At 48.9% G+C, this 26,767-nt stretch overlaps 14 protein-coding genes across 14 annotated transcripts; 5 read left to right on the top strand and 9 right to left on the bottom strand.

Moving 5' to 3' along the window:
* Nucleotides 1–367: 367 nt before the first annotated feature.
* Nucleotides 368–3,019, bottom strand: acoA (aconitate hydratase ACO1; the record flags this gene model as incomplete). Its single annotated transcript, XM_056724351.1, has 4 exons — nucleotides 368–2,590; nucleotides 2,674–2,745; nucleotides 2,862–2,879; nucleotides 2,984–3,019. The coding sequence occupies 4 exons, from the start codon at nucleotides 3,017–3,019 to the stop codon at nucleotides 368–370; spliced, it is 2,349 nt and encodes a 782-aa protein (XP_056580601.1).
* A 1,098-nt stretch (nucleotides 3,020–4,117) lies between these two features.
* Nucleotides 4,118–4,567, top strand: N7517_006620 (putative C2H2 finger domain protein; the record flags this gene model as incomplete). The annotated part of the gene is made up of 3 exons (XM_056724350.1): nucleotides 4,118–4,158; nucleotides 4,213–4,392; nucleotides 4,453–4,567. The coding sequence occupies 3 exons, from the start codon at nucleotides 4,118–4,120 to the stop codon at nucleotides 4,565–4,567; spliced, it is 336 nt and encodes a 111-aa protein (XP_056580600.1).
* A 415-nt stretch (nucleotides 4,568–4,982) lies between these two features.
* Nucleotides 4,983–6,084, bottom strand: N7517_006619 (uncharacterized protein; the record flags this gene model as incomplete). Its single annotated transcript, XM_056724349.1, has 4 exons — nucleotides 4,983–5,069; nucleotides 5,120–5,453; nucleotides 5,526–5,865; nucleotides 5,922–6,084. Coding segments are annotated over 4 exons (924 nt in total), but the record flags the coding sequence as incomplete, so codon positions are not given.
* Nucleotides 6,085–7,363: 1,279 nt separating this feature from the next.
* Nucleotides 7,364–8,044, top strand: N7517_006618 (uncharacterized protein; the record flags this gene model as incomplete). The annotated part of the gene is made up of 1 exon (XM_056724348.1): nucleotides 7,364–8,044. The coding sequence occupies one exon, from the start codon at nucleotides 7,364–7,366 to the stop codon at nucleotides 8,042–8,044; it is 681 nt and encodes a 226-aa protein (XP_056580598.1).
* A 443-nt stretch (nucleotides 8,045–8,487) lies between these two features.
* N7517_006617 (Zn(II)2Cys6 transcription factor) lies at nucleotides 8,488–10,849 on the bottom strand (the record flags this gene model as incomplete). The annotated part of the gene is made up of 4 exons (XM_056724347.1): nucleotides 8,488–9,723; nucleotides 9,769–10,296; nucleotides 10,347–10,374; nucleotides 10,446–10,849. The coding sequence occupies 4 exons, from the start codon at nucleotides 10,847–10,849 to the stop codon at nucleotides 8,488–8,490; spliced, it is 2,196 nt and encodes a 731-aa protein (XP_056580597.1).
* A 342-nt stretch (nucleotides 10,850–11,191) lies between these two features.
* Nucleotides 11,192–13,131, top strand: N7517_006616 (putative MFS aflatoxin efflux pump; the record flags this gene model as incomplete). The annotated part of the gene is made up of 5 exons (XM_056724346.1): nucleotides 11,192–11,440; nucleotides 11,502–11,762; nucleotides 11,818–12,153; nucleotides 12,201–12,381; nucleotides 12,434–13,131. 5 exons carry the CDS (start codon nucleotides 11,192–11,194, stop codon nucleotides 13,129–13,131), a joined length of 1,725 nt encoding a protein of 574 aa, XP_056580596.1.
* Nucleotides 13,132–13,612: 481 nt separating this feature from the next.
* On the bottom strand, nucleotides 13,613–13,981 carry N7517_006615 (FAD/NAD(P)-binding domain-containing protein; the record flags this gene model as incomplete). The annotated part of the gene is made up of 1 exon (XM_056724345.1): nucleotides 13,613–13,981. The coding sequence occupies one exon, from the start codon at nucleotides 13,979–13,981 to the stop codon at nucleotides 13,613–13,615; it is 369 nt and encodes a 122-aa protein (XP_056580595.1).
* A 225-nt stretch (nucleotides 13,982–14,206) lies between these two features.
* Nucleotides 14,207–14,638, bottom strand: N7517_006614 (uncharacterized protein; the record flags this gene model as incomplete). The annotated part of the gene is made up of 1 exon (XM_056724344.1): nucleotides 14,207–14,638. One exon carries the CDS (start codon nucleotides 14,636–14,638, stop codon nucleotides 14,207–14,209), a length of 432 nt encoding a protein of 143 aa, XP_056580594.1.
* Nucleotides 14,639–15,293: 655 nt separating this feature from the next.
* N7517_006613 (SDR family oxidoreductase) lies at nucleotides 15,294–16,090 on the top strand (the record flags this gene model as incomplete). Its single annotated transcript, XM_056724343.1, has 2 exons — nucleotides 15,294–15,868; nucleotides 15,919–16,090. The coding sequence occupies 2 exons, from the start codon at nucleotides 15,294–15,296 to the stop codon at nucleotides 16,088–16,090; spliced, it is 747 nt and encodes a 248-aa protein (XP_056580593.1).
* Nucleotides 16,091–18,775: 2,685 nt separating this feature from the next.
* N7517_006612 (transcription factor domain-containing protein) lies at nucleotides 18,776–19,642 on the bottom strand (the record flags this gene model as incomplete). The annotated part of the gene is made up of 3 exons (XM_056724342.1): nucleotides 18,776–18,859; nucleotides 19,070–19,356; nucleotides 19,612–19,642. The coding sequence occupies 3 exons, from the start codon at nucleotides 19,640–19,642 to the stop codon at nucleotides 18,776–18,778; spliced, it is 402 nt and encodes a 133-aa protein (XP_056580592.1).
* A 594-nt stretch (nucleotides 19,643–20,236) lies between these two features.
* On the bottom strand, nucleotides 20,237–21,259 carry N7517_006611 (Short-chain dehydrogenase/reductase SDR; the record flags this gene model as incomplete). Its single annotated transcript, XM_056724341.1, has 5 exons — nucleotides 20,237–20,433; nucleotides 20,494–20,807; nucleotides 20,859–20,965; nucleotides 21,016–21,168; nucleotides 21,218–21,259. 5 exons carry the CDS (start codon nucleotides 21,257–21,259, stop codon nucleotides 20,237–20,239), a joined length of 813 nt encoding a protein of 270 aa, XP_056580591.1.
* A 906-nt stretch (nucleotides 21,260–22,165) lies between these two features.
* Nucleotides 22,166–22,744, bottom strand: N7517_006610 (uncharacterized protein; the record flags this gene model as incomplete). Its single annotated transcript, XM_056724340.1, has 1 exon — nucleotides 22,166–22,744. The coding sequence occupies one exon, from the start codon at nucleotides 22,742–22,744 to the stop codon at nucleotides 22,166–22,168; it is 579 nt and encodes a 192-aa protein (XP_056580590.1).
* Nucleotides 22,745–22,765: 21 nt separating this feature from the next.
* Nucleotides 22,766–23,751, bottom strand: N7517_006609 (uncharacterized protein; the record flags this gene model as incomplete). The annotated part of the gene is made up of 3 exons (XM_056724339.1): nucleotides 22,766–23,113; nucleotides 23,317–23,614; nucleotides 23,639–23,751. 3 exons carry the CDS (start codon nucleotides 23,749–23,751, stop codon nucleotides 22,766–22,768), a joined length of 759 nt encoding a protein of 252 aa, XP_056580589.1.
* Nucleotides 23,752–24,072: 321 nt separating this feature from the next.
* Nucleotides 24,073–26,680, top strand: N7517_006608 (DNA-dependent ATPase RAD54; the record flags this gene model as incomplete). The annotated part of the gene is made up of 4 exons (XM_056724338.1): nucleotides 24,073–24,765; nucleotides 24,827–24,910; nucleotides 24,959–25,082; nucleotides 25,134–26,680. 4 exons carry the CDS (start codon nucleotides 24,073–24,075, stop codon nucleotides 26,678–26,680), a joined length of 2,448 nt encoding a protein of 815 aa, XP_056580588.1.
* Between the last annotated feature and the right edge of the window lie 87 nt (nucleotides 26,681–26,767).

The following is a 26,767-nucleotide window of genomic DNA, read 5'->3' as shown; positions in this document are numbered from 1 at the left end:
TTGAAAAAAAGAAATTGTGTATGCATGCCATTCCTAACATACAAAAACAGTGATATAAAAATCAAAAAAAGTATATCCATTGAGCCCACCCAGATATCGGGAATCAACGCAAGGCCGAGAAATCAGGCCTACAAAAACACAAGTTCATTCATAATTTTCCCAGAGCGCAACTCCTCGTATCTGCTCACGAAAGGGGCATGGGCAATAAACAACCAATTCAATGGCTGCCGTGTCGCACCGTGCTTTTCAGAGGCATGTATCTGAATTGTTCAACACACAAGAGAACGTAGTTTACACAGGTGTCTCGGTCATAACCGAAACACTTGAAGGTTTTATTGTTGGGGAGTCATGACAGAAGAAAGGCAGTTTAAGCCTTGCGGGCCATGGTGTTGAGGGCAGAGCCGTCGCGGAACCACTCCATCTGGGACTCGTTGAAAGTGTGGCTGAGGGAGATGTCGAAGGCGGCGCCACCGTCCTTGGGGTGGACACGGAGGGTCATGGGCTTGCCAACTTCGAGCTGAGTGCAGAGGAGGTCGACCTTGTCCTCGGGGTTGATCTTGTCGTAATCGGCGGGATCGGTGAAGGTCAGGGGAAGCATACCCTGCTTCTTCAAGTTGGTCTCGTGGATACGAGCGAAGGAGCGGGTGATGATGGCGAGACCACCGAGGTGACGGGGCTCGAGAGCGGCGTGCTCACGGGAAGAGCCCTCACCGTAGTTCCAGTCACCAATGACAACCCACTTGACGCCACGAGCCTTGTAGTCACGGGCAGTAGCGGGGACGGCATCGTACTCCTTGGTGAAGTAGTTCTTGACCTTGTTGGCCTCACCGTTCTCCTCGTTGGTGGCACCAATCAACATGTTGTTGGAGATGTTGTCCAAGTGGCCACGGTACTTCAACCAAGGGCCAGCCATGGAGATGTGGTCAGTGGTGGTCTTGCCCTGGCACTTGATCAGAATGGGCAGATCGGTGGCATCCTTGCCATCCCAGGCGGGGAAGCCAGCGAGGATCTGAAGACGATCGGAGGTGGGGGAGACAGCAACGCTGACGGTGGAACGATCAGCGGGAGGAGCCTGGTAGGTGTCACGGCCAGCATCGTAGCCACGAGTGGGGAGACCGTCACCGGAGGGAGCCTTGAGCATGAACTTGTTGCCATCCTTGTCGGTGAGGGAGTCGGTGATAGGGTTGAAGTTGAGGGTACCGGCAACGGTCATGGCGACGACCAGATCGGGAGAGGCAACGAACGCGTGGGTGGCGGGGTTGGCGTCGTTACGGCCAGTGAAGTTACGGTTGTAAGAAGAGATGATGGAGTTGGCCTCACCCTTCTTGACGTCCTTGCGGTCCCACTGACCAATGCAAGGTCCGCAGGCGTTGGCAAGGATGACACCGCCGTACTCCTCGAGGGTCTGGAGCTGACCGTCACGCTCGATGGTAGCGCGAATCTGCTCGGAACCAGGGGTGATGGTGAACAGAGACTTGGACTTGAGACCGTGGTCAAGAGCGTCACGGGCGATGGAAGCAGCGCGGGACATATCCTCGTACGAGGAGTTGGTGCAAGAGCCGATCAGACCGACCTTGAGCTCCTCGGGCCACTTGTTGGTCTTGACAGCCTCCTTGAACTGGGAGATGGGGGTGGCAAGATCGGGAGTGAAGGGACCGTTGACATGGGGCTCGAGCTCATCGAGGTTGATCTCAACGAGCTGATCGTACTTAGCACCCTCATCCTCACGGAGCTCAGTGGCGTACTCGCGAGAGAAGTCACCAATGTGCTGACGCTTGGTGGCCTTCAGGTAGTCGTACATGCGGTCGTTGAAGGGGAAGATAGAGGTGGTAGCACCAATCTCAGCACCCATGTTACAGATGGTAGCCATACCAGTGCAGGACAGGGACTCAACACCGGGACCGTGGTACTCGATGATGGCACCGGTACCACCCTTAACGGTGAGGAGACCGGCGACCTTGAGGATGATATCCTTAGGAGTGGTCCAGCCAGACATCTTACCAGTGAGACGAACACCGATGACGTTAGGGGCCTTCAGCTCCCAAGGGAGACCAGCCATAACATCGACGGCATCAGCACCACCGACACCAATAGCGGCGGTAGCGAGACCACCAGCGTTGGGGGTGTGGGAGTCAGTACCGATGATGAGACCACCGGGGAAAGCGTAGTTCTCAAGAACAATCTGGTGAATGATACCGGAACCGGGCTTCCAGAAACCGATGTTGTACTTGGCGGTGGAGGAGGCAAGGAAATCGTAGACCTCCTTGTTGATGTCGTTGGCACGAGCAAGATCCTTCTCACCTCCAACCTGGGCCTCAATCAAGTGGTCACAGTGGACGGTGGTGGGGGTCTGGACGCGGTCCATGCCAGCGGACATGAACTGGAGGATAGCCATCTGGGCGGTGGCATCCTGGCAAGCAACACGATCGGGGCGCAGCTTGAGGTAAGAGACACCACGCTCGATGTCCTGTCCGTGGGGGTCGTCAAGGTGAGAGTACAGAACCTTCTCGGAGAAAGTGAGAGGGCGCTGCAGACGAGAACGGACGATGTCGAGGTTCTCGGACATCTTCTTGTAGTTGATGTAGTGGCCCTGAAATGTAATACGTTAGTCGCTATTGCTTGGAATTGCACTCCACGCCCCGGTTCTCGGGCGCTAGGATGGCAGCCACTCACAGTTTCCTGGTTGGTCATCTCGACCTTCTTGTCGAGAGGGTTGGCGGTAGCGAAGGCCCGAGTTCCGGTAACCTATACATTGAAAAGTCAGTAACTGCAGGTCTTGAGCTATGTCTGAGCTATCATGCACGCCGGCATATGTGCGACGCCACGTGTAGATGGAGCTTGGCAATGAGGTCACTGCTTACAAGACGGAACTTGGGGGCCTAAAGTCGAAACACAAGTCAGTTTTCCATTCATCAAGAATCAGGCTGGCACTCGTGTAGAGCGCCATGCCGTGAGAATAATGAGCCGAGGGAGGAAGACGTACCAGCGCACCAGCGCGCGCGAGGCGGGTGGAGATCATGATGGAGGCTCTATGAGATGGGATTGCACATCCAAGAGCTAGTAAACCACCTTCACCAAATTATGAGAGTGGAGAGTAGAATGAGAGAGGAAGAGATCAAAAAGAAGAAGAGGACGAAAGCTTGGTTTTGAGTGGGAGAAAGATTCTACGGGGACCGGGAGTAGAGCCGTAACCGCTGTTACCACGGCGATACAATACGCTGGTATTGGACTAAGCCTGCCGCATGCAACGGCAAAAAGGCTGGGCAATTTGATAGACGCTGCTTATGGCCTAGAATTGTTAAGATTTGCTATGATAGATGATGAATTTTAAGAGGGATATACACCCGATTCTTTTTCTATCCATCTTCTCTTCCCATGTGAACTTTCAATATTCAACATCCTGTGGCCCATTGTGTTCGCCTTGATGTACCGGGAGCGTAATGGCGATACAAGGCATGTGACGGGTATAACTCGGCCACCAATCACGGTGTTTCCAATTACATGGCCCCTTCGCCCTCTCCTTCGGACCAAAGGGCTTTGGTAAAGGTCAATGTGTTCTCATGTAACTCGGCCTGTACCCCGTGCTACACTTTTAACGCATGTGGATTTGATGGGTTTCAAAAGTATGAACCTAGCCAATGATTGACATGTGTTGATGCTATGCTCTATTAGTAGAGTATTTTCTGGACAATCCACCCGTGGACGGGTATTCCCATCACTATATTCTCCTATATATGTACCTTTATACTTGATATTGAACTTATTATGTACATTATGTGGTAAAACTAGATCCGAACAGCATACCGCATGCAAACGTCATTAAATACACGTACGGTGACGAAATGGACTGAGCCGAGGTGAGCCGAATGGCAATCCCGCATCGCCGCCAAGGTGCCGTGTCTGATCGCCAACCAATCACAGACCAGCTATTTCAATCGTCCGCGCGACCCACAATCGGCGGAAATTTCATCTCAAACCCTCGCTATTGTCCCTGACCTCTTTGACCCGCTTTCCTCACCGTTCACTCCGGAAATCGGTGATAACCAATTTTCATTCTGCATCTATTTTGATACCATTATTCGGCTCCAGCTCCGAGGTATTTCGGCTATCATTTACAATGGGTGCTCTCAGGAAAGTCAAGAACAAGCGCCGCACCAGGTATGTTTACCCTAGTACCTTTACCTATGGCGTTGATCGCTGACCAATTCACAGAGACTACGATCTAGTCGTCGCGGATATCAAAACCCAAGGTCACCTGCAGAAGTTCAAGGATACGAAAGAGGCAGAGGATCTGCCTGGCCTAGGCAAATTCTACTGCACCGAGTGCTCAAAATGGTTTGAGAGTGACTACAACCTCAAGGCACATGCCAAGGGCAAGAACCACAAGCGGAGGTGAGTGTATTCCTGATACAAAGTCCCCTGTCGCGTCGCTGACCAGTTACGCGTTTTCAGACTTCGCATCCTACGCGATGAGCCTCACAGCCAACTGCTTGCTGAGCGTGCGATCGGACTGGGTTTAATTGACAACGGCAAGCGCGAAGAGAACCCCGACGTGATGAAGGAGTGAATCGAAGATATTCGCCTTCTGGGATAAAAATCAAACCTTTGCTACGCGACCACGATCCTCTTTTCAGCAAATCGACATACATACAAAAGTTTCCATACATCGAGACCTGTTCTGATGTTCTGTTCATGCATCTTGGTGGAGTCTCACGTGAAGCAATTTTTTTTTATATTGCCGATACTCGCCGTGTTTCCTTTCCGTTTTGCGGGTGACTCGAAACCGCCGATAACCGGCGAAAACGGCATCTGGGCGAAATTTACCCCCTTACTAGCAATACTCGCGAGTAATTCCAATAGAAATCCCTCAATACCAAATAGAATCTAACCTAAATCGGTTTTCGGTAACTGTGTAGCTTGGCTTGAATGTTTTGTTTTGATATGTTTTATATATTCTTAGCTTGGCATCAGGTTGAACATATTTACATGCCCGATATGGGCTCTTGGGTTTTCACTTGTGCGTCCCAGGAATGATTTAAGCTCTTCATCAACCATTCATATGCCGCCCACTTTATGAGATGTTAGTTTAATCGATTGCAATAACACGGAGAAAACATACCTGAACGGCATTCACAATGAACGCTCTGACACTGCAGACTCCAAAACCACGATAGAATGCCTTGATACCCTCGACACGATATGTCTCTTTCGCAATTTGGAAAGAATTTAGTATCTGGCGCTGTGGTCGTAGTAGAGACTGGCTCTCACTTCTAGGCGAATGATCTGTAATTGTCTGTGCCTGCAGTCGTGTCTTGATCATATCCAAAGGAAACACCGAGGCCCAAGTAACAACTCCAGCAATGCCACCGCAAAGCAGAACCTTCATAGCAGCTTGGTGTGAACCGTCATCATCAGAGGTCATAAATCGTTTGCAAAGTTCGTAGGACCAGAAACTGTATTAGATCAGCACTAAATCCCTCAATTGATACACTGGGGTATCCGGGGGTGGCGTGTCAGTTCCATACTAGAATCCATAGCCAATTGAATCTCTGGCGCTAGTAATTCCGCCCCCAAAGTAAAGGCCCCTCCAACCACGCGTTCGGAAGATATCCTTGGCAACCGCCCACGAGGAGACATCTGGCCGGCGATCCAGCTGTGCCCGACACTTGATTAACTCCGTTGGCGACGAGATGGTCCAGCTAGCCAGTCCGCCTGCGGCACCAGCCAGCCAGATCTTGTAAGGCGATACCCCCACGGGATTGGTGGGATCCGTTACGGACCCATCCAATGCTGTTAAGGATCGGTTGTAAGCGACAAAAAGAATAGCGTTGAGAGCTCCATAGCCTAGGATCGGAGCAGCCGCGCCTATAACGATGGTCAATTGGTTGGTCTTGGTGTTACCGAGCTGGTGCAACACGGACCTCGAACAAGAGTGCTTGCTTTTTCGAAGCGGCTCAATTGTGCCGTTGATGTATCGGCATGTGAGTGCCCCGCCTGCAGCCGGACTTTAATCACATCGAGAGGGTTGCCGATGATGATCCCAATGGCTCCGCTGATGTAGCCAGCCCAGAAATCGGCCATGAGAACTCAATCCTAAGGGCTAAATTGAAAATGATTGACCTCAATGAATGAACCTCGGGAAACACCCCCCAGATCTCCATAGCGGGGCCTCACGTGGGAGCGGGGGTGATTACAGAGATCTCGGAAGGGCCGAGGCAAATAGACTTTATCCCGAAGCACTTCGTTATGCCGATTCCCGAATGTACTTTCACCACCTGGGCTGAGATCAAACCTGCGCAGGAGTGGAGGATTACGGCATTACCTGGGTAGCTGAGTCTAGGCGTGTCGGGTTTCCCGATGACCCGACGCACTCGGCCCCCTCCGCAGGAAAAGCTGGAAAGTTCGGCATGTATGCTATTTATGTGCATATGCAGTTACCCGCGGTTTCTTCCTCCCGCATGGGTGCAAACGACGTCAAGATGGCGAAGTCCACCGATATTTTTGAGTTAGAACTTGCGTCTGGAGCCTCGCACCTCAAGGTAGTGGAGGTTTGTTTTTGGGATAATCAGTTACAAACTATATAATAATGCGGTGCAAAGCAATATAAGAATTAAGAGTGAAAACCACAATTTCTATAAAAGCGCTTTTGATATGTAGTATCTCGCTATGCCCGCATTCCAGCGGGATAGTTTGTTGATCACACCTGCCTTTCAAAAACTCCCGGGTGTTGCCAGAAGAGTCGACCTTTCGCACACAACATCACCACACTACACAAGACAATTTTGGAAGGCCCCGCCGTTTTCTTTCTCCTGGATTCAACCCAATCTTGGACAGAACCAAGCCTCAAAACAATCTCAACTTCCACATAGCCTGTAAACTACATCCTATAATCCTTACACCTTGCGCTTGACGTGTGATACTGACAGTCTATCTTGCTTACAGATTCTACACATAATACGACAGGCAAGCAAATTCGTGCAAGAGAGGCAGTCAAGCAATCCCTTCACCTCCAAGGCTTGTACCACACGGTATTCAATGGCCTTCATGGCCTCAAGGATGTAGGACCTCTCCGGCATTGGTCCACTTTTCTCAGAGCTGTCGAAGCAACGTACAACAGCCAGAACTGGAGCGACAGGGTCATTAAATATACACGGATTCCAAGCAGTTGCGGTTTGTCTGGAAGCATCGCCTGCACGGCTGCTCCTGCTGTATCTTTCCGATCTGCTTCTGTCGGTAACGGTTCTCACCAAGTATTAATCGTTTAGCTTCCCTTGACTGTGGTGGCTTTGGTACCCAATTCTTAGCGATTACAACGATGAAGGAGCAGTAGAAGCCTTTCAAATATTCCGATCGACAGCACGCTATGGATGCCATATTTGGTAAAAAGCGACCGGAGGAGCTCTTCTCTCCCCTAAATGGGCTACTTATCTCTAAAAGGCTTGTGCGTCATTTTGATGCCGGCAAGTTCGTCATAGTACCTGATATTCCAGAAATTGTTCGGGAGAATACGCTAGTGTTCACAGTCAAGCGGTGGCTCCATCACAAGCCACAGGAGTACCGGGTCAGTATAGTTGACCCGGACTGGGAAGTGAGTGAGGAACGGATCTCTAGAAGGATCAGTCTCACATTTGGACAGCCTGACGGAAGCAAGCTGGTTTTTCTTTCTAGCTTCCGCCCTGCAGCGAGGTACCTGTACTTCCGTTATTATGTGCAGGTGCTACGAATGTGCTGGCTACATAGCAGCCAGGGAAAGTCAAGCCAAGTGTCTGCAGTCCAGGCATGGAAAGGAAGCCTATTTTGGGGGCGCGCGGGGAGATATCTACCGCGTAATACGATTTTGGTACTCATTAAAGAGATGGGCCGCGAATATCAATTTGTGCTCAAGGAGGCTGCGGGGAGTCGGCCCGATGACGATAAACTTCTTCTGGGACGTCTCGTTAAAAGTGCCACGGCGCGACCATGGAATTTGGTACCTGATGGTTTCCATAATAATGTCTCAAAAGACGAGGTTTCTGATGAACTTGAGTATGGTGATGATGGATAGTGATGATGGATAGTGATGATGGATAGGTTGTGATGGATAGGTTGTGCTTTCTGTATAATAGTCAGCCCATAGCAACATTATGATTGTATGAACGTCACTTCACAAGAAAAGCTGCTGTCGTACCTGATTGTGGAGGCCGTACGTCTCTGCCGGAGATAAAAAAGGTCTTCTATGCGGTTTATGCATTTTATCCCATGGTATATTTTCTACAGCCTGCTCCGTGCTATTGATCATTATCCAGAGAAATTTTCATCCAGAGAAATTTAAAAAGACATCTGCGAAGGGCTTCTAAAAGAGCTTCTAAAAAGGAGATCCAAAAAAAGCTCGGAGTGCTATCTTAAAATATACTTTCTGTTATGCCATCTCGAGCAAGATAGATCAGGGTATTAAAGAAGTCATAACAGCCATCGGGACTGACACATCACTGCTATCTAAGAGGAGTATCACATTCTTTGTGCATGCAACGCATTCCACTCCATAGTGTTCAAAATAAACTGATTCGCATCCACATCCATGGAGCCCGGGCCAGCCATCTCAGGATATCCCCACGGCCTCAAACTCGTAGGCATCTGCCCCCCATCGCCATAATCCACCGCAGGGATATTGAACTCCATATGCATGGGCACTGACAGGTTATCCGCATTGACAGCGGGTGCACCACTTGGCTGCGCTGTGTCCGCATCATGTCCGAAATTCAACATCATCTGCATCACTTTGTTTCGGATATCCGACACAATCCGCGGTGCCACTAGGGGCGTCTCCTGTTGTCTGGCTACCTGTTCACGCGCCTTCCAAGCCTGAAAGACAATCCGAGAGAAGACGATAAAGAAAGGGCGATCGTCATCCTTGGCATCCATCATGCGAACCTCGTAGTTGTTGCTCATCACCTCCCACACCCGGTCTGCATGCTCCTCGACGGGCCCTTTCTTCAACTCCTGGAGGAGGTGGATGTACGCGGGGAAGGGGAAGTGGAAGTGAACAAGCCACAAGTATCCCTTCGTGAGAGGTGACGTCATGAGTTTGGTGTCGCACTCTAGCATACGCAGTGCGTAGGAAATGCCAACGTTGCGCTGTGTATCTGTCTGCTGCGTGGAGGTTGTCGAGTATTGGGAGTAGTGTTGCAAGAGTCGATTCTTGGCCATGTAGCCCCGCATTGTCCAGATCGTCATGAAGTGCAGTGGGTTTTCTGGATTGCATGATGCCAAGTATTTCTCTTCTATTGTCTTCTCTAGCGTTATAGCCCGTTCCATTTCGTCTATGGCAGTAGACCCAGGGGCGATCGTGGTCAAAAAGGAATTGGTCAAATCGAGGTGGAAGGCACTATGACGGACAAAGTCGGCGAGCTCACTGCGCACAACAGCAAAAAGCATCTCTGTTGGTCTCTCGTTTGGTGCGGGTGGAGTTTTGATCTCTGGCTGAAGTTCGAAATCACTCACATTAAGAGGAATGCGGCAGTCCCACGTAGGAGCCAGCGACGTGGTCTTGTAATCGGCCATCTCGCAGATGCGATTATCAAAGATGATCAGAGACCACCATAGTCTTCGACGCATCTCGGCCTCTAGAGCGGAACATTTACCGTACGTTGACTCATTATGAATACCAATCCGCTGACCAATTCGTATAGCAACGCTAAGCATTGACGAAAGAGAAGTAGGGTCTGTGTCAGGTCTGATCGACACCTAGAAAAATCAGCGAGTGTAGAGAGATCGATCCGACACACCTACTAGGTATAGATATAACGCGGTTAGGCACTCTCGATCACTAGATTGTAGAATATAACAACCCCGTAACGCTTGCTGGCATGTAGACTGATAGGTTGTTAATAGATGCTTTTTAGCATATCCGAACAAAGCACTGCATTGATCCTCTGTGAGACTTAGAATGGAGACGCTATAGATACTAAACATCAATGCTTCTAATGTGGGATTGACGTTGGATATATCGCTAGCAGCATCGATGATACGTGTTTGAAGTGTGGGAGTGTGCGTGACTTTGAGAAGAGGATTGACGTTGTCCAAGTAGATCTGCCAAAGCCTGAAGATCTGTACCTGGGTCGGATGCGAAGCAGAAAGGTTATCGACGTTCCCTGCCGGTGAACCAAATAATAGGTGGTCGTTGCTTTTGCCTTGAAACATATGGTTCCATGCCTTCTTAATTACCGCGTGGCGCAGATCATCGTTGTCGTGCAGGAACCCATCGTCGATTTCATCATCATCGCCGTCATTTTCGTCATCATTCTTGGGATCTACGGTCTTTACCAAATGTCAGTGAGCCCCACGATCATTCGTAGAGCCGATCATACCTTTTGACTCATAGCATGCCAGAGATTCCTGCCATATGATTAGTCATCACGAAGTATGCTCGGGCGTCTGCACTAAAAGAACAAGATAGAGTGTCGTACAATGATTTAGACTTGGCTGCTTTGTTTTCTTTGAAGGGGCGAGAGTCCCGAACAGGAAGTGTACTTTCCGACCGAACAACCTCCGGAAGTTCATCTCGCTCATCCTCACTTGGAGACCTGCGGCGGTCTGTGGTAGCCGTGTGGAGAGGATCGAACTTGATGTTATGCTGGCGAAGCAGGCTCTCATAATGTCTTAGGCGCGCCAGAAGGTCTCTCTCGGGAAACCTCCGGCGTCGCTGGCGGATTGCTTGCTTGCACTGCTCACCAGCACGTATACAGTTGGCGCACGGGAATGTACGATCACACTTGATCTTGCGTTGCTGACACAGAACACAGGCCAGCACGCGCCGAGACTTAAAGGTGGTTGTCTTTGTCTGTTCAGATGGAGAGATCGGCGTCGCCATTATATGAGACTATAGATCCTTTTGCAGCAGTAACGTTGTTAATATATCCCGGACCCCGAATCCCAGAAGGAAAAGGAAAGGGAAGGGGGAAGTCGGGGTTTATAAGATCCGAAACGCACGCTACGTACTCCGTACTTGCTAACCTTCGCACTTTCTAATCCCCGACCATCGTGTTGATCTTGCAAAATGCGAAATCACCGGCCATATTTTGCCCCTTGGGCTCTTTAAATATGGCCCTTTCAATATGGGTTTTCTCATTATTAATTCTGGATAATATTATCCCTCAAGCATTAGCCGATTGATCTTTTCTTGGTTGGTGAAGCTACAGATACCACAATCACCATGTCTCCACGCACTTCCAACTTTGACAGCACTAAATCGACTACGGTAGACGCTCCAGAGTTGATGAAGGAACATAGCGAGATGGCTACCAATGCACCCGTCAAAGAAGATGGGCCAGCCAAAGCTGGAGGCCCTCCAGGTCCTCCAGGCCCGCCCGAGAATCAGTCCACACTTAGGGTTGTGTGTTTGATCGTCTCGGCTTTTGTTGCCATGTTCCTCGTCGCACTTGACAGAACAATTATCTCGACGGTATGTGTATCATACAATTACTTCAGCTCAGTTCTAGTGCTAAGTTCTGCACAATTGACAGGCCATACCCAAAATCACCGACGAATTCAACTCCTTCGATGACGTTGGCTGGTATGGAAGCGCCTACTTGTTAACATGCTGCGCGTTCCAACTCCTATTTGGCAAGCTTTATAAGCTCTTTTCTATCAGAATCGTCTTCCTTGCCAGTATTCTAGTGTTTGAGGTTGCCTCTGCTATCTGTGGAGCGGCTCCAAATTCAGTCGCCTTTATAATCGGAAGAGCAATCTGTGGAGTCGGCGCTGCTGGTATTCTCGCTGGAACTGTACGTGACCCTAGTCCTATCCTCTTTGTACCATTTGCTGACAGATGGGTCTCAGATAATGTGCATTATTCATTCCGTGCCTCTCCAAAAACGTCCACAAATTCAGGGATTGTTCGGCGCCCTTTTCGGCATTGCCTCTATCGTGGGTCCTTTGATTGGCGGTGCCTTTGCATCTAATGTGACATGGAGATGGTGCTTTTATGTAAATTTGCCCATTGGTGGCGCGGCAATGGTCTTTATTGCTTTCTGCCTCAAGATCCCTAAGGAAGATACAGCGAAAGTCTTATGGATGGAGAAGCTGCAACAATTGGATTTCTTCGGCACTACACTTCTGGTATCTGGTGTGGTCTGTCTGGTATTGGCATGTCAGTGGGGAGGCCAGACCTACGCTGTAAGTTATGTGCACTATTGTTTCCGACCACAACTGACAGTTTCTAGTGGAGCAATGGCCGCGTCGTGGCTTGTCTGGTTCTCATGAGCGTCTTACTTCTTTCTTTTGTTATTGTTCAGGTCCTCCTTCCAAAGACAGCGACGCTCCCACTGCGCATCTTTTCGCAGCGCAGCATGATTTCAGCCTTCTGGCAGACACTCTGCGTCGGCTCTAGCAACTATATATTTGGTAAAAGCACCGCACTACCCAGTAACATACCCTGTTATTGACTCAATCATAGTGTACTTCCTCCCGATCTGGTTCCAAACCATCAAAGGCAGTTCGGCCGTGGAATCCGGCATCCGCCTGCTACCGATGATGATATCAATGGTCGTCGGCTCAATCAGCGGTGGAATCACAAACTCCAAAATCGGATACTACACCCCACTAGCTATCATCGGATCCTGCATCATGTCCGTCGGAGCGGGCCTGCTCACCACCTTTCACGTGGACACCAGCGAGGGAAAGTGGATCGGCTATCAGATAGTTTACGGAATCGGTCTGGGCTTGTGTTTTCAAGTTCCCAATCTCGCCGCTCAGACCGTTCTTCCGAAGCCTGACGTGCCATCTGGGTTAGCGCTAATGCTTTTCGGTCAGATGATCGGGGCCGCCGTCTTTGTCTCAGTTGGGGAGAATATTCTGGCCAATCAGCTCGTGAAGAGACTTTCCGGGCTACCGGGCTTCAACTCCCATCTTGTCACCTCCGGGGGTGTCACGGAGCTGCTGAATACAATGCCGGCTGATCTGCATATCTCGGTTCTCCATTCTTACAATGATTCTCTACGGAAGGTGTTTCAGGTCGGTATGATTATTTCTTGTCTGACAGTACTAGGTGCGGCTACTCTAGAGTGGAAGAGTATCAAGAAGGGACAGCCAAAGCCCGATGCCGAGAATAAGGAGCCGGCTGGAGAGGGAAAGAGTGCAGAGGAGGGCAAATAGATAGCAGGGGGACTTTATCGTATTTGACCACTTGAATTGATATTAAGATAGTCCAGTTTCTTTGGCTAGTTTTATACAATTGTAATTTAATTCCAACAAGATACTCGTTTGTATGACTGACCGTGTGGTTGAACGATCCAGAGTAGGAGGTTCTTTTATGTACATTGTTACTATTATCTTCGCTTTATTACTAACTATCAAGCGACTCAAGGACAGGGGTTCATTTTCAAGAAGTCCAGATCGCTATGTATTCAGTATCCGATCGGAATAATTGACCGCATCTAGGTCCGTTCCTAGGTTTTCCTCAATTGGTATGAAACGGAATAAACGTGGCATGTTAGGCAACAGGTCTGTATGAGCGTTAGAACGAAGCAGTCAAAGACAAATTGACTACTTCACTGGCGGTCCTCGACCTGGTTGTTTGCTTACTAGAACCTCTTAATTTGAAGTATTCTAATACAACACTAACGCTATGCCGCTTCTAACGAATCCCAATCACCTCTAACAGATCCGCAACCTTCTTCAGAACCTCATCCATGTCTACGGGACCGAGGTTCTCCGAATTGACATAAGACATCTTCTGCACACAGCTAACCCGCTGGTATCGGAGTATATTGTAGATGCGGGCTCCTAGAGGTGCACCACCTGGGGCGCCCCCAGAGCACGCGAGTTGCAAGCAGGCCGCCAGTGTCACGACATCCTCGATAGCCAGTGTTCCGCCGCTGATAGAGGCAGGCACTGTGGTATGTGCCGCGTCCCCGACCTGCACCACCCGACCACCCTTAGACGTCCACCCTTGGCGAAGATTCTGCCACAGCAACGGCCAATGCACCGTTTCGCGCTTAGGCATGTTACGGATCAGCCCTTCGATTGCAGGATTCCAGTCTGGAACACGGTGAAGCACCTCTAGAACCTCCGCCGGATCCACGTCCGGGTCCCATGACTCGATCGGCTCATTCCCGCCCGGCTAGAGGAATTTATCCCGCGGCGTGAGCCCGTACGCCACAAAGTCCGGCGATATAAAAAGTCCCAGATGCATGCCCGGGCCGATCCAGAACTCATGGTTTGAGCCACCCTACTCAAGCTCGCCCCACCGCGCTTTGAATGCTGGATCTTGCAGCGCTAGCTCCGTCGGCAGCGCCGCTCGATACACGGACATGCCACTTGATCGCGTGGGAATGTGATATCCTGCAATGAGCAGGTCGGAACGCGTCTTAAATGCATCGGCCGTGACGACAAGCTGCGCGACGCGGACGCTGCCATCCTCCGTGACAACGCCCGCGACATTAGCGGCCTCGTCCTCGAAGTACCGTTCGACGCGCTGCCCATATTCGACTTTTAGGCCCACGCGGGCGACCTGACGTAGAAGCATGCGATAGAACTTCCGACGGACCTGATACGAGGCCACGTAGGGTAGATCTTGTCGCTGGGCGAGAAGTTCCGGGCTATTGTATCCCAAAGTGGTATGCCCTAGGATCAGGTCACCATTATGGCGCCGGTAGTACATCGCACTGTCTGACTGATCTTCTTCGAGGTCTCGACAGATATCGGGCCAGTGGCGGAGGGTAGAGATGGCGGAAGGCCCAATGACGATGATAGGGTTGACGACCACTTCTGGAGATTGAATTCATCTTTTTCCCCGTGTGAAAGATAACCATTTGACACCATTCTGTATATCTAATTTGATTATGATTCCAATTACGGGATGAGGCCATCAGTGAGGGACGGTGCAAATCATATATGTAAATCATATATGTGTATGGTCTTGCGCACGAGCACAAAAAGTCATGATATCTGACAGCTGATCTATACATGACAGAGCAAGTTAATTTAACTATAGCTCCACCCGATGCTTAGGGCTTACATGTTAGCCAATTGGGAGGGTTTCTTTGTTGTCCACTGTCCTTTTTTGTCCCTTTTCCCGTCTTTTTTCTTTAGAAGTCTATTCTCGCTTTGTAACACCTCAGATTCTCCAATCGTATTTGTAAGAATCTAGTTGCATTTGTCACATTTCCAGCCCCGGGGGCTGATTATTTGCAAGCCGAATACTCCGTACAATCACATTTGTCAGCCCTGGACTGTAACCATGTGGCCTACATGTATGTATTTAGGTCATCTTTCATCGTGTCTTAACATTGCCATTTCAATCCAACAGTTCTATCATGGCCAACACCATCTATCTCATCACTGGCGCTAGCCGCGGAATTGGTCGTGGTCTAGTCGAGAAACTCCTCGCTCGCCCCAACACCACCGTCATCGCGGCCGTCCGCGACCCCGCCGGCGCCTCATCCCAGTCTCTAGAATCCCTCTCTAAGGACAACTCCTCTCGCCTGTATGTCGTGAAAATCGATTCCAAGTCTTCCACCGACCCAACTGCTGCAGTCGAGACCCTCCAGACAGAACACGGCCTCGACCACATCGACGTGGTGATTGCCAACGCCGGTATCTGCAATGACTTGGCGCCCATTCACGAGGTCTCCATCCCCGAGATACGCGAGCATGTCGACGTCAATGTCTACGGGCCCATCTACCTCTTCCAAGCGGTCTACCCGCTGCTCAAGAAGAGCGCGAAGCCCACCTTCGTAGGAATCGGTAGTCCGCTAGGCAGCATCGCCGGCATGGAGCAGCGCCCGTACCCATGTACCGCGTACGGCGCCAGCAAGGCTATGCTGCACTGGATTGTGCGCAAGGTTCACTTCGAGAATGAGGACTTTGTGAGCTTCGTTGCTGATCCTGGGTATGTGTCTTTACTGGAATTGTGTTGCAGAAATATTAACAAAATTGTAGATTCGTCCAAACTGACATGGGAAATACCGGCGCCCGGCTCTTCGGGCTCGAGAAGGCATACCAGACGATTGAAGAGAGCGTTGACGGTATCGTGAAGACTATTGATGAGGGGACGAGGGAGTCGGTTGGTGCGCAGCTGCGCGTGTGGGATGGAAGCCAGTTCCCATGGTGATGGATAGATATTAGAGTCATATTTACATGGCCTTGTGGTTGTTCTCCTAAGTTCGACGCCTCTCTTGATATTAGCCTGTCTTCTTCTTTTGGATCTCATATACAAGGTTTGCTTCTCTTGTTGGGTCACAAATGTAATTTCATACCCGTGGACATTGTATATCCAAGTAGAACCAAAGACGTGATTTTCATATTAGTTGATATTAATTTATGCGAGCTGGAATTACAACTGTAGTATCGAGACCGGTGAATTACTAGATGCGGTCAGTCCGCCATTTTAATCATAGAGTGATCTCTGGGTGGCACTATATCACCATTCTCTTTTTAGCAGACAGGGCCTGTCTCTTTTACCCCTTCCCATCGATCGTAATGGCTAGGATCAAAAACGCACGGAAGACTCCGCGTCCCCGATGGGTTGCACAATATTACCAATACCATGCAGACCCAGCGCCATGCAGACCAACCTTCGGTTTTTATGGCATTCAGACCAACCACCCCTGACCCCTCGTTAGCTCCTCTTCCAAATTCGCCATCCAGGTTTACAGCACCGTCCCCCTAGACTCAGACTCCGAAGATGATTTTACCGCTCTGTGTCAATATCTTTTTTCGCAGATTTTTGACTATTCCGTGGGAACCTTGTCATTTGGAATATATGGTCCCCAGCCTGATGCATTTGCCTGCATGGAGCATCAAAAACGGGAGATTCTTCACAGAAAGAATGACCGCCCGGGAGAAGATTTCTTCCCTGGCATTGCAAAAGTGGTACCCAGCGACAAGGATCGACAGTTGCAGGGGTTTCTGCTAGTGATTACTTCTTATAGCTTCCGTTCTAATGTCTGATCGGATTATGAGGCTGAATTTGGTCCGCTATGGGTAAATTTCAATCGGAGTTTCTCGCTCAGAGCGCAAGTTGACCTCCGCTCCCGAATTGAGCGGGTCACCCCAAATGGATTTGATACTTCAATCATCCGTGAAGAATGTGAAGTCTTTCCAGAAACAGAAGAACTTGTCGTGAAGAAATGCCGGAAAATGGGTCACAATTGCTGGGAATTATCGTCGCTGATCGGCCGGAGTCACTGTGATATAGTGGGCCTCGAATTTGATTATGGTCTAAATGAAGACGAGGGAAACCCATACTTATCCAATCAACTTCTAGCGCAGGGGATGATTGAGTCGCTACAGAGAAAAGCCGATTCATTGCATCATGAGAAATTCAATATTCAATCCCCTTCCGAGGGTGCTGTTGTTATTACGTCGAATCTTACAGCAACAGCACCAGAACCAGAACCAGATCTTCAGTACATTATTCATATCGCCTTCCCTCACAAGCAACTCAGGTTAGAGCTTATCTCAACCAGCCTGATTTCCTCACTGTGCCTGAAGTGCTTTTTTCCCTAACCGATGGAAACGAAATCACAGATGAGGCGATGCAGGACATCTACAACCTTTGTGAGCCTAAAGACGAACGTGGTCACTACGCGTTATACCAGGTTTGGCGGAGCGCCGGAATGGCTCAAGCAGCGCAGAGGTTAGCAATGATCCCTACAGGTGCGACTAGCTAGCTTCGAAATAAGGTCGTTTGGCTAGGCAATGATTGTGCAATCGCAATATAGTGTGTTCCGAGGCTACACTTCCGATTGTTTATATACCTATTGTTTATATACGGGATACTCTGCCGCTTACGATAACAGCCTCACTGTGAGTACGTACTCGAAAAACTCTATGTTAAACTCTATGGCTTATATGCCGACAAATATCTATATTGTAACGCATCTAGTACGGCTTCAGGCTCCGCCATGCCAAACTCGACCAGCTGTAGTGCTAATACCCTAAATCAGTCCCGTAACACGGGGGAAACTATCACTTGTGGAAAGTGGCTGTAAAGTTACTGCCGACTAGGATAATCGGTTCTCTTGACGATGGTCTGCTAAACTCGGTGGAATGGCCCATTCAAGCTAGATGGGTAAGCTGAGGGAAGAAGAATTCATTCAAACGAAGGTGGAGCAAGAGACGGGAGTCAGATTTCTTAACCTGGTTGAAAATATCAGGCCAACGTGGGCAGAAATTCGTTCGAAGACGCGATAGTATTTAACACATCAATATAGCTCGCCCCTCCCTGATCTAAAGAAAGATCATATTGCACCCACATCAATTCAATCATCCCCTGTACAGCATTCAACCTCCGCTGGCTGGACATTTTTTGTGTTCTTTTTAATAGATCAAGGATTACCCCCCTTTGTGTATCCGTATGCGCTTCACATGCTACAAAAAACAGTGGAAATGGTCGCTCGCATATGTCCAACTGCTGAACAAGGTCAAAAGCTTCAGCTGACCATCTCGCCACTCGCCCACCGGCGGAGGAATGTTTCAACACACGTTCGAGATAGATCAATGCTGCCAGTCGGTAGAGCTTGGATATTTTGCTTCCGTGTTCGACTTCTTCTGCGGAATTTGCTCCAATGAGGTGTGTAGTGTCTTGGTTGAGTACCATTAAGTCGTGTTCAATGGAATTTAGGGTTTCTCGCTCGGTGTATTGGATGTTGCCAGGTGGTTGACTGTCGGGCTTAATTTCCGACATTCTAGCGATCAGGTTTATCATTTCAAGCGAGCACCCGAATATGCCTAAAACCTACCACTGCTATCAGCACCAAATTCAACAATGGGAGAAATATCGAGGACTACCTGATCATGCGCTACAGAAGCCAGAGTGGAAGCCATGCCGGGTATCTTGAAGATTGATGCACTTTCCGCAGACTGGACCCTCCAATGTCTAGAGGTAAACTTTCCCAGTATATCATGGTAATGCACCCAAAGTATGAGAAGGTCAGCCTCCATCAGCTTGGGGTGTCCGCCATCGCAAATCAAATGGAGCATGCTTTTAGCTCCGGACACGTATAACGGCCATTGAAAAGAACTCTCTGAAGGTTGAAAAATCTAAACTGATAAGCAGTGTTTTACACAACGGGGGCAAGAAAGATACCTCGAAAGCGCAGAGTAACATCCCCACGGCAACATGCTGGTAGATCTCTGTTGTACCGGTAGCGTGCCCGCTCATGGATGTGTGTAAAGACTCCAGTGCTAATGTCTTTAGCCGAAGGGGCTCCTCGCCATGACCATAACGATATAATGATGCCACAGACAGCATTGCTCGTAGGACGGCCAGTGAGGCCGGTGAGTCATCGGAGAATGAAAGCTGGAACAATAATTTCCAAAGCTTATGGCCATCGGTTCGGATTGGGGTTAATGAGCTGATGACTGTTGTCATAACTGTAGTGGAGACGGTTAGTCAGTCAGTCAGGTTCTCTTTCCTGTAAAGCATGATAGTCTCATACAGAATGTCACCAGGTGGTTGCCATCACCTCGAACTGGTGTTTTTGCCAAGTTTGATAGTGGGAAAATATATGTGTTTTGAATTGGTAGTTTTCCTAGAGAAATGAATAGCCAAGAAAGTCAGCAACAACAAGCTGAGGGCTGTTTATAAACAAGATCCGAGACAATTAAATAACTGACCCACGCTCTTACGAGGCAAATAAAGTAACTCGACATCTGCCATCAAGGTATTGATGAAATGCACGTTTTCAAATCCATCGGGTACAACATCTGAAGTATTTTGAACAGAATGTTGAATGGATCTACGGGAATCATGTGCTGGCCAGCTCAAACGTAGGCTATATCCCTGGCAGTTGCGGTTCAATTTTGCGCAATTCCGGCACCCTGGTCTGCCCAGATCACAGGATACCTTTCGATCTGTAGAGAGGTCAGAATATGTGTCCAACTGTGTTGCTATCTATACTGAAAGATGTTTTATCATACCGCGACATGTCCAACATCCCCGCTTCGATGGATTCCCAACACGATAGGAACCTCGTGACCTTGCTGGGGACATTCCGATGCAGAGCGCAATGCAGGCGGGATTTTTCAGAGAGGAGAAACCATATGTACGGTGAGTTGCGATGAGAGAAATAAGAAGGAAAGCAGATCTCGAGATGTTGGCAACGCTTGGTGGGATACGTGCCCGGCTGCTGCCATTGGCTGGATATATTCAACGGTCATAATACAAGAACCTCATTGAATTATCACAATATTTTCAACGATATACATAGAATTTATGGAACATATCAGTATCCTTCAGCTATATCTAGTGCACTTACAGCCACTGCTTGTTCCCCAAATGGGAAATGAACGCACCACCATCTCCATTCGCGACTGAGGATTTATCAATGACAGAAAGGACAGCAGTGACTGACTCCTCCGGTGTCAGAGGGCGCTTGAAGTGCGGCGCATACTCGACGAACTTGCCCACAAGGGCAGCTACCTTGTCGGTATCTTCTGGTGCTGGTGCAGCTACAAATAAGCTTTAGTATGTATATCCATGACAATTTCCGGGTACTGCCTTTGACATACCGTTGTTTCGCTCAGTCGACACATATCCGGGACTAATGGCAAGGAAGAGAATGCCCTCCTTGTTATAAAGGGCATTGTAGTTGGCAACGGCGACATTCAGGGCACCCTTGCTGATAGCGTACGGGGCCCCGAAAGCGATTTCGGTCGCATTGATCAGGTCGGTATCGGCCATACCAGTGGAGATACTGATGACCTTTTTGCCCTTGCCGTTCTGGATTAGGGGTAAAAAGGCATGTACTGTCTTGATGACACCTAGAAGGTTGATTTCCAGCGATTCTAGGAGGTCTTTTTCCAAAGTCTCGAAATCATCGTCACTGCTTGTTATCAGTATTATTTTCTTCGTTGACTGAAGGTTCAATACGTACAAATCTCCCAGGGTTTTGAATTCGGTGACACGCGAGATGATGGCGGCATTGTTGACTAGATAGTCCAGAGCCCCTGCAGTGATACCTTTGACCACTTCTGCAGCTTTCTGAAAGAAGTGAGTATGATATTCATCGTTTATCGGTTAAGTCTGCGTACCTTCAAGGACGCCAAATCGGTATACTGAGCCTCGACCATGTGGACATTATGAAGTCCCTCTTCCTTGGCCTTTGAATCAGCCGCGGCCTTGTTCCGGACGAGGCCAATGACAGTATTATCTGGATTCTGAGCAAGATGCCGAACGAATTCGAACTATTCATCTTAGTCCATAACTATCAAAGCAAATGACGTTTTAACTTACTCCGAGACCACGACTCGCGCCAGTGATGAGATAAGAAGACATGACTGAGTTTGTATGGATGGACGTGCGGATGATTTGAGAAAGAATATTCGATTGACAATATCTATCAAGCTGGCAGACTGTCTACTTATATATAGTGTCGATTTCTAATATCGTCGACTACTCTCGAACCACTAGTTCATGCTGATTAAAGGGAGCTTACAGATCTAAAGCAAATGATACTACCTTCCAAGCTTGGAATCTAATTTGCTTACCAAAAGCTCTCCAGGTTTTAGTTGGAGCCCGCTGATTGGGTGAAGCCCGACGCAGGTCAAGTATTTGCGAGCCAATAGGAAAACTGGAATGTCCGAGTGGGGCATTATCATCTATGAAGCACTCCGTACGAGTTTCAACATAATCCAATGTTGAAATTACACTAAACACTAAACCACATATGAGGAAATTGGAAAGAAAAAGAATCGTATAGTACAGCGTGAAGCTATGAAGGTAATCTGGCTAAATATGGCGTGCTTGTGATGTAGGTATTGGTCTTGTGATGGCGCGAGCCCTTGAGGCCAACGGGGCCAAGGTCTACATCGTTGGCCGACGCAAAGACAAGCTTGACGAGGCTGCAGCTGCAGCTCTACATGGAAACATCTTTTCCCTTCAATGCGTTGTGACATCAAAGTCGAGCCTGCAAAGCGTGGCCACTCACATTGCAGCGGAAATGGGATACGTGAATCTCGTGATTGCCAATTCCGGGATCCAGGGGCCGAACTACAACGAATTACTTCCAGACAAAGACGGAAAGGTTCCTAGCCTGCAGGAGGTGCAGGAAGTCCTCTGGGGTCCGTCAATGGAGCAATTGGCAGAGGTCTACAATGTCAATGTAACTGGTGATTATTACACCGCCCACGAAGGGATAGAGGGGTATGAATGCGAAACAGTACCATCCAGCAACCACACGAATCAGCTTTTTTGATCAACTTCACCAAACCGCTTCCTCATTCGATCCTTATACTCGGCCTCTTGCTCCACCTTCGTTTGGATGGACTTTTTAGCCCCCACAGACCAATACGGACTGACAGTCCGATCAAACACTCGCTGGGTGCAATGCTCCTCACAGAACATTCGTTGGATATGCTCATTGAATACCCGAAGGAGACCTTTCGGGCTATTGACAGCCTGGAAGTACCAGAAGCTACCTCTGTCCCAGCATTTCCGCATGATCTGGGTCTGGGAAGCATCGGGAGTCTGCATACTTTTTTCCTGTTCTTCAAAGGCATCTATGAATTCAGCCATGACCTCTTGAAAAGCCTCGAGGTGTTCACCGTGTTCAATATCGTCAATAGGCCGACCATTCAACCAGTAAGGCGGTGTTTGTAACTCAATGGGAGAAGAACATGCCCATTCCAAGTTAATCAAGGATGTAATATGCCAATTTTCATCAACGAAGATATTACTTGCGTGAAGGTCCGTGAGCATAAGCACAAATGGCCCATCGCGGTATTGACGGGAAATGAATTGAGGTAAGAGACCACGCATCATGGTTAAAGCCGCAAATTGTTCCTAGCCGTCATTCAGATTATGAATTGCATTTGGCTGATGATGAATGCGGTTGTCGTGGAGCTGCAAAAGATCCAAAATATAAGGCTCCACAGAATGGTACGTAGAATTCCTTGGTATTGTGGGGATATCTTCATTTTCGAACGTTTGGAGTCGTAATGTTAGAGGTCGATTTTTCAACTCAATCAAGCCATCGTCATCCAAAGTCAAGGATCCGATTCGCGGTAATTTGACCCGATCAAGTGAAAGCATGATCTTCGCAATATCACCGAAAAGAGTCTGCCTTCGTGTCTTGTCACCAGGAGGTGCTCTGCCCAGGTATTGGAGAGCATTTGACCGTCCGTCACAAAACTGATGATTATATACCCAGTTTTCAGCATATGTTTATCCTTAGTACCGATATATGGGCAGACTTTGGAAAACCCGAACCATGATCGCATGGTTTGCATGATGCGCCAATGCCACCGAGAAGAAAAGCCCATGCAGCCCTCCTCAGCAAACCAAGAAAACAAAGTTAGAGTTCTGAGGCACATAGAGATTATAGGCTCACGTACAGTCTGCCCATTTGGAAATGCAAACCCATACAGGGTGGGAATTGGAACATCCGGACAATTTTCACGTATCCAAATGTACGTGGCAACTTCGCAGCGTAATTTTTCATCGACATTCCCGGGAATGTTCTCTTCTCCAACTTTATAAGGCCGTGGGATTCGAATAAGAACGCAATTTTCTGATGGTAGGTTGATATAAACTGGAATGCAGACGTTGTAACTTCCACATAACCATTCAGCTTGGTCGGCGACTTGACAATGTTTTACGCCAAGATGGAATGAAACCACTGATTCGATTTCACTTCTATGTGCAAGGAGTTATGACCAAAAGTCCTCCTGCTTTTGCGGATAGTCTAAGCGGTGCAGGATGTTGTCATCGTCAGTTAGGGCGTCTCCCAAGGAAATACTATTTCCTCTAAGTAACCGGAGGGTTGGCATTTTGGAAAATGTTCAGCTAGCATAAGTGAACGGGACTAGGCACTGTACAGCTATGTCGTTTTCACCAGTTGTTTTGTGTTGATGCAAGAAAGAGTATGGGTACCACGTGACTTCCTAAAAATAAAGGTGAGCTTGGACCACCTTACCCCATTGGGCGGTGTATTTTGGGACGCGGCATTTTGGTGTTTGGGAGCCTCACGCGACGCGTCGACAATTTGCACTTGCCTCACTTTGAGATCATTGTACGGCAGGAGCTTAGTGTATTTATTTTAACTTTTTGGGACCAATGTAAGTCCTCATCCTAATCGTTTTCAAGTTTCTATGCTGACTGACATGCCTGGAAGGTATCGACAACGCCCGGCCGATGGCGACGACAGCGTCAAGACTCCGTTGCAACCGAGATCCGTGAACACCCAAAACTCGATCGATCGACTTGTAAGGCCATTCAAATGTCCGGGGACTGCAACACCGACTCGGGCATCCGAAAAACCATCGAGAAAGAGACGCAAGGTCAACTATGCCAACGCCGATGGAAGCGTGGAAGATGGAGAGGAGAAGCCATACACGAATGATGACCGACTCGCTTTGGAAACAAGAGAGTGCAACAAATTTCCCGCGTACAAACCGAAGGACAAAGATGTGGCGTTCAGGTCACGATTTCAGGTTCCGTTCATCAACAAAGCCACAGGCGAGTACAGTTCCGGTCGGGTGGCTCCGACATTGGGGATGCGACGAGGTGCAACATTTGTGGTCAAGCCACTACACGACCCAAGTGGAGAATTTGCGATTGTTTTATACGACCCGACAGTAGACGATGTCGCTGAGGAACCTGCGCCCAAAAGCCTAGAGGCACCGACGGAGGATACACCAACTTTGGATGAGCCAATTATGCATAAGAGTCTAGCGGACATTCTGGGGCTCAAAAAGAACGTGGAAGAAAGGCCAAAGGTGCCTGTCGTGATTGATCCGAGACTGTGCAAAGTGCTTCGCCCACATCAAGTCGAGGGTGTGAAGGTATTGCGCCCCGAGATAAGCTATGACATAGGAGCAAAGCTGACACTACGTCTACGTATAGTTCCTTTATAGATGTGTTACTGGGCTGGTTGACAAGAATGCAAACGGATGCATCATGGCAGACGGCATGGGACTTGGTAAAACGGTGAGCTCGACCAACCCGATTTTCATAGCTTGGTTCTAACGAATACAGCTTCAATGCATCGCATTGATGTGGACGCTACTCAAGCAGTCCTCGGAGGCCGGAAAAACTACCATTCAAAAATGCGTTATTGCATGTCCGTCAAGTTTGGTTGGTAATTGGGCGAACGAGTTGGGTGAGTTATGCGCGGTACCCTACTTATCATTACCTCGACTGACCATATCAGTAAAATGGCTTGGAAAGGACGCCACCACACCTTTTGCGATCGATGGAAAGGCTACGAAAGCGGAGTTAATAACGCAGATCAAGCAGTGGGCCATCGCATCAGGGCGCGGAATCGTCAGGCCCGTCCTTATTGTGTCCTATGAGACACTCCGTATGTATGCGGATACTTTGAATGATACTCCGATTGGACTTCTTCTATGTGACGAAGGTCATCGACTAAAGAACAAGGAAAGCTTGACATGGACTGCTTTGAATCAACTCAATGTTACTCGCCGAGTGATTCTTTCTGGAACACCCATCCAGAATGACCTGTCTGAGTACTTCGCTCTTCTTCACTTCGCGAACCCGAATCTCCTGGGCTCCCAAGCCGATTTCCGGAAACGGTTTGAACTTCCGATTCTGCGAGGCCGGGATGCCGCAGGCACAGACGAAGAAAAGAAGCTGGGAGATGAACGATTGCAAGAGCTCTCTGGGGTTGTCAACAAGTTCATCATCCGCCGAACCAATGAGCTCCTCTCAAAATACTTGCCCGTCAAATATGAGCATGTTGTGTTCTGCAACATGTCACAGTTCCAGCGTGGTCTGTACAATCATTTCATCAAGAGTCCGGAGATCCAAAGCCTTCTTCGCGGAAAGGGCAGTCAGCCGCTGAAAGCGATTGGTCTTTTGAAAAAGCTCTGCAATCATCCGGATCTCCTCGATCTAGCAAACGACCTTCCAGGATGCGAGCACACATTCCCCGAGGACTATTCACCCCCCGATACTCGGGGTCGCGATAGAGAAATCAAGAGTTGGTACTCTGGCAAGATGATGGTGCTCGACCGCATGCTAGCCCGAATCCGACAAGACACCAACGACAAAATCGTCCTCATCAGCAATTACACTCAAACCCTAGATCTTTTCGAAAAGCTCTGTCGGTCGCGGGGGTACGGCTCCTTGCGCCTCGACGGCACCATGAACATCAAAAAGCGCACAAAGCTAGTCGACAAGTTCAACGACCCAGACGGCCAGGAATTCATATTCCTCCTGAGTAGTAAGGCCGGCGGGTGTGGTCTGAATTTAATCGGCGCCAACCGACTAGTACTATTCGACCCAGACTGGAATCCAGCTGCTGACCAGCAAGCGCTAGCACGAGTGTGGCGAGACGGACAAAAGAAAGATTGTTTCGTCTACCGATTCATTGCAACAGGCTCAATCGAAGAAAAAATCTTCCAGCGCCAGTCTCACAAACAGTCCCTCTCGTCGTGTGTCGTGGACTCCGCCGAAGATGTCGAGCGTCATTTCTCTCTCGACTCCCTGCGAGAACTCTTCCAGTTCAAACCAGATACTTGGAGTGACACCCATGACACTTTCAAGTGCAAACGGTGTCGGCCTGACGGCTTGCAATATATCAAGGCCCCCGCTATGTTGTATGGTGATACTAGTTCATGGAACCATTTTGTCAATACCGGCGAGAAGGGGCCGCTCAATCAAATCCAGGATCTGCTTCTTCGTCAAGAGACCGGGGAAAAGGATGTCTCATCTGTTTTCCAGTATATTAGTCACTGATACACTTATTTGGCATACTTGGGCGGGTTCGGAGTTTACTACAGTATTGGAATGGAGTATCTTTGCGAGCGTATTCATTTGGGAAGC

This window comes from Penicillium concentricum (genome assembly GCF_028827145.1).
Source record: "Penicillium concentricum strain IBT 3081 chromosome Unknown utg000002l_segment0_segment0, whole genome shotgun sequence".
Classification (NCBI taxonomy): domain Eukaryota; kingdom Fungi; phylum Ascomycota; class Eurotiomycetes; order Eurotiales; family Aspergillaceae; genus Penicillium; species Penicillium concentricum.
The sequence above is the reverse complement of the archived record's forward strand: the minus strand, read 5'-3'. Positions and strand labels throughout refer to the sequence as shown.